We start from the raw sequence: 10,475 nt of genomic DNA, 5'->3' as shown, positions 1-10,475 counted from the left end.
ATCAGCTTTCCTGCTCCTCTGATGCTGCCTGGCCTGCTGTGTTCCTCCAGTTCCACGCTGTGTTACCAATACCGGATCAGTTGTGCCTGGCAGGCTTCTACAAAGTAGGCAGAGAGCATTTGACAACAAAAGTGTTCATGTACAGAGCCAGAGTCATCATCACGGACCTGCACTGTACAGATTTGGACTGTGTATCAGCAACACACAACAGGGCTGGAGAAAATCTACCAGCAATGCCTGCAATACATCCTCCTACTTTTGTAGGACTGAACATTATGTCTAGATGGTTGAATACTTTTCCCCCTGCCAGTTCCTGGTCTCTCAACTCTGAAATAGCTGAATAAATTTTAGGGGTGAACAAAGAAAATGGTTCAAGACACTCCAGACCTCTCCATGAAGTGCAGTGGTATTGACCTTAATGACTGGGAGGAGCTTGCTGAGATGCTTCAGAATGAGAACAGCTTGTCTATTGAGATGCATCACACTTTGAGTCCCAACATCTGAATGATGAAGCAGAGTGACAGCAGAGAAAAATAGGAAGTAAATTCTGTATTTCAGCTCTCATTATCTCATGGGATGGTTTGTCTCGCGTGCCGGAAGAATTGTGCGTTGATGTATTTGGATATACAGCAAACTTTGTTTTAACTGGCATCTTATGAACCAGAACCCCCAATAAAATGTCAAAAATTATATACCTCAAATACCCCAAAGTTTACTGTATTATTCTGTCCAAATATTATAGACCTTTAAAATTTGTTTATCTCAATGTAAATATACTTGTTTAATCGAATAGCCACACAAAATATCAAAAGTTGATTAAATTTTGAGTCAATTGCTCCTCAAATACCACGATCTGCTGTGTTTCCCCAAGTAGTCAGTTAAGGGTACATGTCAGAAAGCTGTTTGCCAGTGAGTTTTATTTAAGGCAAAGTTGCATTACTATTTAAGTGATTTATGTTATAAATTAAGTATAACAGTGATGTGTACACCCCCTGCATTACGTTTCTATTACTTAGTGCGTTTTTTCACAATGATAATGTGGACCTTTTAATTATCCAGAATATTTGATCAACTACATACTCCTTGTCCCATAGGCACCATAAAATGTTTGCTGTATTTGAAAGAAAAGCTGGAAAGTAGGACAGTGCACAAGCCAAAGGAAATGAGCAGACACATTTCCACAATGTAAGGGATACAGCAAAAGCTGAACTTAAGATCAGAAGAGTAATGAAAATGGTGGTTTAAAGGAAGATTGACAGGAAACAAAAATAGATGGCAAAGAATTTTATAAAAATGTAAATGTAAAGTCAAAGACAGCAGAGGGCCAATTTGAAATATAAAAAGAAATCTTATGGGAGATGAAAGGATGGCTGGTCCATTGACTGTAATGAGGTGAGCCAGGCGGACCTCATAGAATATGAGCTCCCTCATTGGGGCTGTTAATCTGGGAGCCCTGGCTGACAGATGAGAATAGAAGTGTCAGGGTTTCTGCTCACTGTACGAGCAGGCTGTAAGCTTGCTGTGTCAATGTCACGTACTATGCACGTATAAATAAAGGGTGACTTTTGTACAGAATCCACGCAGTCTAGAAACTTGCCATTCATCCCAACAAGTCTCCACCAACCCTCCGAAGAGCATCGCACCCAGACACATCCCCCACTCTATCCCTGTCACCCTGCATTTCCCACGGCTAATGCACCTAACCCTGAACACTATGGGTAATTTAGCATGGCCAATCCAGCCAACTTGCACACCTTTGGACTGTGGGAAGAAATCAGAGCACCTGGCAGAAACCTATACAGACACAGGAAGAACATGCAAACACCATACAGACAGTCACCCGAAGCTGAAATCAAACCTGGGTCCCTTTCACTGTGAGGCAGCACTGCTAACCACTGAGCCACCATGCCACCCTCAACTTGGTGACAAGATACTGGCCTTTGTGGAGTTATTTCAGATAGGATACTAAATTAAAGCTCAGATTATTTTTCAAGGGATTGGTGAAAGTCAGTTAAAGGGTACAGAGGAAGAGGTACAGCAATTAGATCAGGATCTAACACTGGAAAGATTGAACTAAGGATGAGTGGGACACTGATCTCTGTTGGTTACATCGCAAAATGCTTAGGCAAGTCAGGTGGAACGACTGGGACTCTACTCTGACCACATTCTTGGTTATAGCAGCTATGCTGGAGGACTCAACAGTAACTAGAATCATACCTCTGTTCAGTTTATTATTCAACAATAATCCCAAAACTAGTGGTGTGTAGGAAGGCGATAACACAGGATTGGGTATCCTCAATTAAATAGAATACGTTAATTAAGACCACCCAGTATGTACTTAGGAAAACAAAGCTATGAATTTGCTTTTAGAAATGACCTTTCTTTACCCAAAATGTTTCAAAGTGCTTCATAGTAAATTCATACTCTTGAAGTGTAGTCAGGTTGCAATGCAGGAAGCACAGCCAGGTCACACAAGCAGCAATGAAATAATGACCAGGTAACCTGCATTGGTGGCCTTTGCTTGAACCCAGAAAAAAATTCTGGGTGACAAAGCTGTTGGGTGAATGGTTAGAAGAGACTTATCCCAGTAGTTTTAAGTACTCTATCCTTCACCTCTTACATCTAGCCCCAAGACTTCTCATACCCTCTGTGTCCCTTCTGTTCCAATTCATGCCACCTCCATAGCTTTTAATCTAGTATCTGTTATTGGTAGACCTCAGGATCTATTTGGAAATGGAAATAAAAACTTCTAACATTTAATGGAACTCAGTCATACAGAATTAATACTGAAATAATGTACCATTCATGAAACCCATTACAGGATTTTTAAATTCCAAGTGTTCAATCTATTATAAAAATAACTTAAATTCAGTGACCATAAAGACAGTTAAATCTTGTTAGCCTTTTTCATATGTAAATCAAAATGTGAACTCAGTCTTACACCTGTGCTGAGATAATATTTTTGTAGTTTGTTTTAGAAATTCAGCCAAGCATTCATAAGGGCATTTGTTGTCCTTGAAAAATGTCAGTGAAGAACTCTATTGAAACCATTGGGATACATAGTGATATTTTCCCCAAAACATGTTTTTCTTACTCCGACAGCTTTTACCTGACTTTTTTCATCTTTATATAGGGTAGGAATTTAACACAAAAACTTCAAATCATGACACTTCCGTCCATATCTACCCTTTTCACATTCACTTTTCTACTCTACAATTGGCCCAACTTTGAGAAAATCTGGCCTTTTTCCCCAATATATGAGATGGTGGAGTTGGTATATCTGAGTGGATTCCTGGCAGGAAACTGTAGAGTTAAGTTAATTTCTTGCAGGATGAATTCAGTGATTTTAACCATTGTTCCACTTCCTGTTTTGGCTGTCCAATGAGGGCAACCTGCTGTCAAAGTGTCACCTGTGTGACTCTTGATAGGTGTGAGACCTTGTTCAGAATCTGTTTGTGTTTTGGTTTGGAGTTAGACTGGTTGTATTTCTAAAGTAGGAATTTATGAAACGCCACATTGACCCACTATCTATAAATTGTGTGCTTTTTGACCAAAATAGAATGTATCTGCAAATACAAATTCAAGCCATAGATTCACATGTGTATGTGTGTGCGTGTCTGTGTGGGGGGAGGTGAAGAGAGAGAGCGAGAGAGGAGTGTGTGTCTGTGTGGGAGAGAGAGTCATCCCCTCCAGGCCCTTAAGCGGAGGTGTGACCACCTCTATAAATGTGATTCAGAGATAGTGGGAACTGCCGATGCTGGAGAATCTGAGATAACAAGGTGTAGAGCTGGATGAACACAGCAGGCCAAGCAGCATCAGAGAAGCAGGAAAGCCCATTTCTGAAAAAGGGTCCAGACCTGAAACGTCAGCTTTCCTGTCACCATTCCAACTCTGAAAGTCAGAGCTCAAGTTTGTAATTTGAGAGAATCATGGAGGGAAAGAGGTGGAAATTTTAGGGTATGTGTGTGTATATGTGTACGTAGGCAAGGGATGTGTGAGTGTGCAGGGGAGGGGTTGGGGGGGATCTGTGTGTCTAAGGAAAATGAGGGATGTGTGTATGGGGTGTGGGGGGAGACGTATGTGAGAAGTGTGTGTGCATGTGGTTGGGGAGTTGCGGCTGGATGTGGGAAGTTGCAGGTAGGGGAGAAGTATTGTGAAGGGTGTGTGGGGTGTGTATGTGTGGGAGGGCTGAGAACATGTTGGATGGGGGTTGATGTTGGTGCGTGGGGGAGAGGTCTGTATGGGGTAGGATTTGGGTGTGTATATATTATTTGTGAGGGAGGATGTGTGTGTGTCTGGGGTGAGGTGCTGGGAGAGTGCCTGTGCGTTTGGGAAGGTAGTTAGGACAGTGACAGTCTGGAGGGGTTAGGAGTGTGTATTTGTGTGTCTGGCGGGGTTAGGAGTGTGTATGATGTGTTGGGGGTATTTAGGAGTATGTGTGGGCATGTGTTGGGCGTGCGTTAGCAGTGTGTTTGTTTTCAGGAAGGTTAGGAGTATTATGTGTGTGTGTTGGGGGTATTCAGAAATGTGCGAGTGAATTGGGGTGGTTAGGAGTGCGTGTACACGTGCGGGGGGTAGGAATATGCATGTGGGGGTAGGAGCGTGTGTGCGTGTGTCTGGGGTTAGGGTAGGAGCATGTGCAAATCCTGGGGTGGGGATAGGAGAGTGTGTGTTGTGGATCTGGACGTCGGGGCAGGAGAGTGTGTGGCAGTAGGAGTGTGTGTGGGTGTCTGGGGGTGGGGGTGGGGATAGGAGGGAGTGTGTGTGGGTCTTGGGGTAGGGGTGTGTGCGTGGGTCTTGGGGTAGGAGGGTCCTGGGGTAGGAGGTTGTGCGTGGGGGGGGGGGGGGAAGGAGGGAGGGGGTGTGTGCGTGTGGGTGAGTCGGAGGTGGGGACAGGAGAGTGTGTGTGTGTGTGTGTGTGTGTGTGTGGACGGGGGGGTGACGCGGCGCGTGCCGGGTGGGCGGGGATCCGGTGCTCGAGCCGCTTCCGCCGTTTGCCAGGACTCCCCCCACCGCCGCTCTCGATGTCGGCTCAGAGGACTGGGCGCCGGGGCCGGGTTCGCCTGGTTTACCGCTCCCTGCAGAGCGCCCAGGATTACCTGGAGCGGGAGGATTTCGGCACCGCGTTCGCCCATTACCTGCTGCTGCTCAACCTGGCACCGGAGCTGAAAGACATCATCAGGGTGAGTCCGCGAGTGGATCGGGCGGGACGCCAGATCCTACAGCCTCAGGCTCTAGGCCTAGTCCCGTGGACGTGGGCCGACGCTGCCTCTGCTCCATCAACTTCTGGCGACATTGGCCTGCCTCTTTTCACAACCTGTTATGCTGGCATTTCACCTTCGAAAAAGTATCGTCAGGACCACTGGTTAGAGATTGAATAAGTCAAATTGGTTAAAAATACAATGTCACTTTTACTGACGTTATGGGGATTGCAATTGTATTGAAAGACGTGGAATCCCAATACGTCTAACTACATCTATTATCTTGGATTTTTTTTCTACTATTGTGTGCGCCCTCCTTTCAGGCAGCTCCTCAGCTTGCTGTCTGATGATGCTTTCTCCTGGGCTGTTGGCAAAATGTTGTTCGTGGTCGTTTGCCATTGCCTTCCATTCTCAGGGACAGGTCTCCAGTGTACCTTGGCCAGAATGGACGCTGTTGTCACTGTTCTGAACAAACACTTGCCATCTCATCGACTGAACACCCATAACCCCTAAAACTGCCTGAGCTATTATCAGTTCTGGTGACCATCACTTATCTGCAATTACCCAGTTTAGTTCAGAAGGTCCATTTAACCTAATTTCAATTGTAAATGCTATAGCTAGTTGACAGTAACCTCTGCACGGATCCATTGAGAGGATATTTTCAGCACTTATTTCACATTTTCTGCATCTGCACTATTTTATTTATGTTGATTTGTCTTTCAAAAATCGTTTTATGGAGCAGTGAGTTCTTTAGATTGTGGTGAAGTCAAATAGGGTATGAAAATTAACATTTGAGAATCTCTTCAAGTCTCAACATATCAGAAGAATATCAGCTTTGAAATTTATATTTGTCAGACAACCCATACCTTTTTTCCGATCACTAGGGACATTTCCCAAATACAGTATCGGCAGTTTTGTATTTTATAAAGTTTTCCTGACTTGTAAAACCCACTGTGAAGTACTTTGATCACAATTAATGTTTTGTTTTGAATCTGGGGGACAGAATTGTGAATACCAAGCTTCACATTAGACTTTGGGCAATTCTGGGTCACTTGGTACTGACAGCTGTGGAGAGTACACTGTACTGTTGGAAAATGAGATTAGAATGGTTAGGTGCTTGTTTTTGACTGGTACAGACTTAATGGGCGGAAGGGCCTTTTTCTGTGCCGTAGACCTCTGTGATTCTTTACTGCATTTTTGCTGATCTAGTATTTTCCCAGTTACACATGCTTAAGTCAGCATGGTGGCTCAGTGGTTAGCACTGCTGCCTCATAGTGCCAAAAACCCGGGTTCGATTCTACTCTAGAGACTGTCTGTGTGGAATTTGCACATTCTTCCCATGTCTCTGTGGGGTGTCTCTGGGTGCTCTGGTTTCCTCCCATGGTCCAGAGATGTTCAGGTTAGGTGGATTGGCCATGATAAATTGCCCTAGTGTTCAGGCTAGGTAGATTACAGAGATTGGGTTGGGGGATGGGTCTGGGTAGGATGCTGTTCAAAGGGGTGGTGTAAATGTGGTGGACTGAATGGCCTGCTGCCATACTGTAGGGATTCTATGATTCTAAGTCTCATCCAGTTTTACAATTAGAGCTGAATGGATAATTTTTAGCAGAAGGGCAGCTGATTGCCAGTGACATCTTTGAAGTAGTTCAGAGATGACATCTGGAATAATATAGAATGACATGTGATATGCAAAAAAAAGGCTGTTTAGTCCAACCAATCAGGCCATTTATGTAGTGTGCATTCTTTTTAACCTACCTAACAGCATTAGTCTCTTCCCTATTCTCTTGCATGTTACTGTAGGTTCCCTTACATTTATTTGATTGTCCCAGCTACTCTTGTTTCATGAAATAACGAAATCCACATTTTTACAAGGTGGAACTCCATCAACCTTTGTCAGTTCTTTGAAAACTGTCATATAGTAGTTGTCGTCTAGTTTTTCTTTCAAATATTGTTGGATATCCTCAACAATTGATTTAAACAGAATGTGCTTCCTCTAAGCCTTTCTAACCCTTTACACTGCTCTGTTACCATACTGCAATAAAACTTCTATCATATAGCTAACTTGGAAGCAAAGTGGAAGAAGAATATTCGTTTCCATCAGTGGTTTATTTTATCTTGATGAATGTGTGCAACTTCAAAAAACATATTCTTCCCTCTTTTCCTAATGTGTCCCTTTCAAGGTCCTTGAAAGTCGCTTCCTAAATCTGTGCCCACCTTTGTGCAAATCCATATTTGTACCTTCTAAACAGGTTTCTAGCCCTGCCTCATACTGATATGTTCCTAATCGACTTCACAAATGATGTTGTGTGTGAATATGTCCATGGTATACTAATCTCATTCATTCTCCACTTGTGTGAACCTTTCTGGGACTGCATCCCATGATGCAGTATGGGAAGAAGCTATTGATCCCATCATACCTGTACCAGCTTTTTGAAAAAGCAGTCCAATTATTTTCACTCAAAAACAAAGTGCTGGAGAAACTTGGGTTTGGCAGCTTCTACAGACAGAGAAACAGTTATTCTCACTCTTTGGCTTTTTCCACATAGTTGTGTAAATTGTTTTTGCCCAACATAGACACTGAATCAGCTCCTTCCACTTTTTTGGCTGTGCATTCTAGTTGCTGACAACTTGATGTTGATACATTATTGTTCCTTTGGGTCAGCTTTAGGTCTTCTGGGAACATTGCAGAAGTCCTAATTATAAAGCTTCCCCAGTTCTTGGTTTGGGAATGGTTCCTTTGGATAGGAAAACTGTGCATGTTAATTTAGTATAGAATAAAGGTGATCGTTGGAAGCCAGGAAATTAGAGACCATTTAACTTCACATCTGTTGTCAATAAAATACTCAGGTCTATAATTAATAATAGGGTGACTGGACACCTTGAAATTTCCAGTTGTGGCTTTGTAAAGGGTAAGCCATTCCTAGCTAAACTGATTGAACCATTTTTGAAGATGTGATTGAAGAAGTGGACAGAGAATTGTCTCTGGTTATTTAAATAGAATTTCTGAAGGTTTTCGATAAAGTTCCTCAGCACAGTCTCTTAGCTAAACTTGAAATTCCTGGAATTGATGCAAATTATCAACTTTGTTAGGAAATTGGCCAAGCAGAAGAAGATACAGACTAAGTTTTATGAGGCGTAGGGATTGTGACTGACAGATGTGATTAGTGATGTTCTGCAAAGCAATATGTTAGAGCCTCCACTATTTGTTAAATTAATTAATGACTGAACTTATGATTAATTTTGATATGATAGAAGGCCATATAACTAAATATGCAGATGACACAAAGGTAGGTCACATTAATCAATGGAGATGGCATTATAAAATTGCAAACAGATGTTGACAGATGAATTAAATGGGCAAAACTGTGGCAAATGGATATTAGTGCAGGAAAACCTAAGGTCTTTGGACTTAAAAAGGATAGAACAGAGAACTCACTTTAAATAGTGCAAATTTAGACTCTGTGGAAGTCTGTCGAAACTCGGAAGTGCAGGTACACAAATCATTTGAAATGTCACTAACAGGTAGAGAAAATAATTAAAAAGGCAAATGGAATGTTATGCCTCTTGCAGTCTCCTCTTGGCTGTGCCTTTTGCAAAGCTGCTGAGTAGCTGCAAAGCTGGAAATCAGTAACTGATGTGGAGTCCTGATTTAATTTAGCTGTTTGTGTCTTAAAGCTAACGTCCCATAAGTTGGAAAGAATTTGAAACCGCTGTTTATGCTCAAGGGCACTGAAGTGATATGTTGGTCGTGGGAAAAAATAAAAGTGCACCCCCCATGGGAATATCCTGTATGTTATGTAAATTCAACTACATATATTTACTATTACTGCATTTGTTCTGTCTACCATAATTTTATCACTGTGATGGTGGCTCTTAGTAGTACGCATTATATTTAGTGGGTAATGTTTTAACAACATGTTTATAATACTTTTCAGCTGGAATCTATCAGCCTTTTTTTTTTCTCTAGCTCCTTCTATCACAGTCTGACCTAGTTGAAATCTTGTTCAGATCCTCAGCACTTCCTGGTTTAGCCCCTTGTAGGCCTCCTCTGATGCTTCTTGCCCTTCATACTTTAACCATTGTTATTGTTGTACTTGCTGCTGTAACAATTACTTGGTGGAACATGCAGCCATTCTCCTAATGACAATTCAGATTTAAAAACAAGATAACAAATGACTTCTGTTTTCATTTCAAGATTAATCGTCATAACTTATGAATGTTTTTTTTTCTTAGTTTGTTCATTGGGTGTAGGGGGTGTCATTGACAAGTCCAGCATTTGTTGCATATCCATACTTACCTTTGATCAGAGTGGCTTGCTAGGTCATATCAGAGGGCATTTGAGTCAACCACATTGCTGTGGGTCTGAAGTCACATATAGACCATACCAGATAAGAGCAGCAGATTTTCTTCCCTAAAGGACATTTCAATCAAATAAGTTTTTATGACAAATGTTTCATGGTCATCATTAGGTTATCTTTATTAATTCAATTCAAACTTCACCATCTGCCCTGGTGAAATTCGAACCTATGTCCCCAGAACATAAGCCTGATCTTGGGTCTGCTAGTCTGGTGCCATTACCAATATGCCAGCACCTCCCCCACACTTAGTGTATGTCTCCTCTGTCTAATCTACAACTGGATTTGAAGTCTTTTGCAGTACAGTTTTAAAAACGTAATTAATGACTGATAACTTCAGGAATTAATCATATTTTAATGCATTGAATCTAATTTCATTTTTCTATTGTTTATATACTGCACATGCACCAATGATTAACTGAATGGTAACAATTGTGTCCCACACTTCTGATAGTATATTTGGGCTGTAATTAATTTTTATTCATGCTTCTCCAGATGTAATCCTCGCTGACAAAAGGCATTCATTTTCAATCGTTAGTTGCCCTAAAAAGGGCAGAAGGATAAATCACCACATTGGTGTAGGATTGAAGTCACATGTATAGCAAAACATCTGATTAAATAGCCACTGCTAATATTTTGTAGATTTTGGACATCCCTATTTCCTTTATTCTTATCTTTACTTTTTATTATTGTTATTTAATGATGTTTCATGGGAAAGATGAAATTAAAGTTGCTAATTTAATGCATTTTGCTTCAAGTATGCAAAACAGTACTGCTATTGTGTAGATAGTAGGAACTGCCGATGCTGGAGAATCTGAGATAACAAGGTGTAGAGCTGAATGAACACAGCAGGCCAAGCAGCATCAGAGAAGCAGGAAAGCTGACGTTTCGGGTCAGGACCCTTCTTCAGAAGAAGGGT

General features: G+C 41.8%; 1 protein-coding gene across 2 annotated transcripts in view; it reads left to right on the top strand.

Moving 5' to 3' along the window:
• The first annotated feature begins 4,949 nt into the window (after positions 1–4,949).
• Positions 4,950–10,475, top strand: part of prmt9 (protein arginine methyltransferase 9) — a 104,199-nt gene continuing 98,673 nt past the window's right edge. The window contains exon 1 of one of the 2 annotated variants that reach the window (XM_020535125.2): positions 4,950–5,183. In XM_020535125.2, the coding sequence (XP_020390714.1) occupies positions 5,025–5,183 (159 nt within the window). In that variant the 5' untranslated portion in view covers positions 4,950–5,024. The remainder of the gene's footprint in view (positions 5,184–10,475) is intronic. The other variant, XM_048597347.1, reaches the window with a different exon arrangement.

Source organism: Rhincodon typus, chromosome 1 (genome assembly GCF_021869965.1).
Source record: "Rhincodon typus isolate 14 chromosome 1, sRhiTyp1.1, whole genome shotgun sequence".
In the NCBI taxonomy this organism is placed as follows: Eukaryota; Metazoa; Chordata; class Chondrichthyes; order Orectolobiformes; family Rhincodontidae; genus Rhincodon; species Rhincodon typus.
The sequence above is the reverse complement of the archived record's forward strand: the minus strand, read 5'-3'. Positions and strand labels throughout refer to the sequence as shown.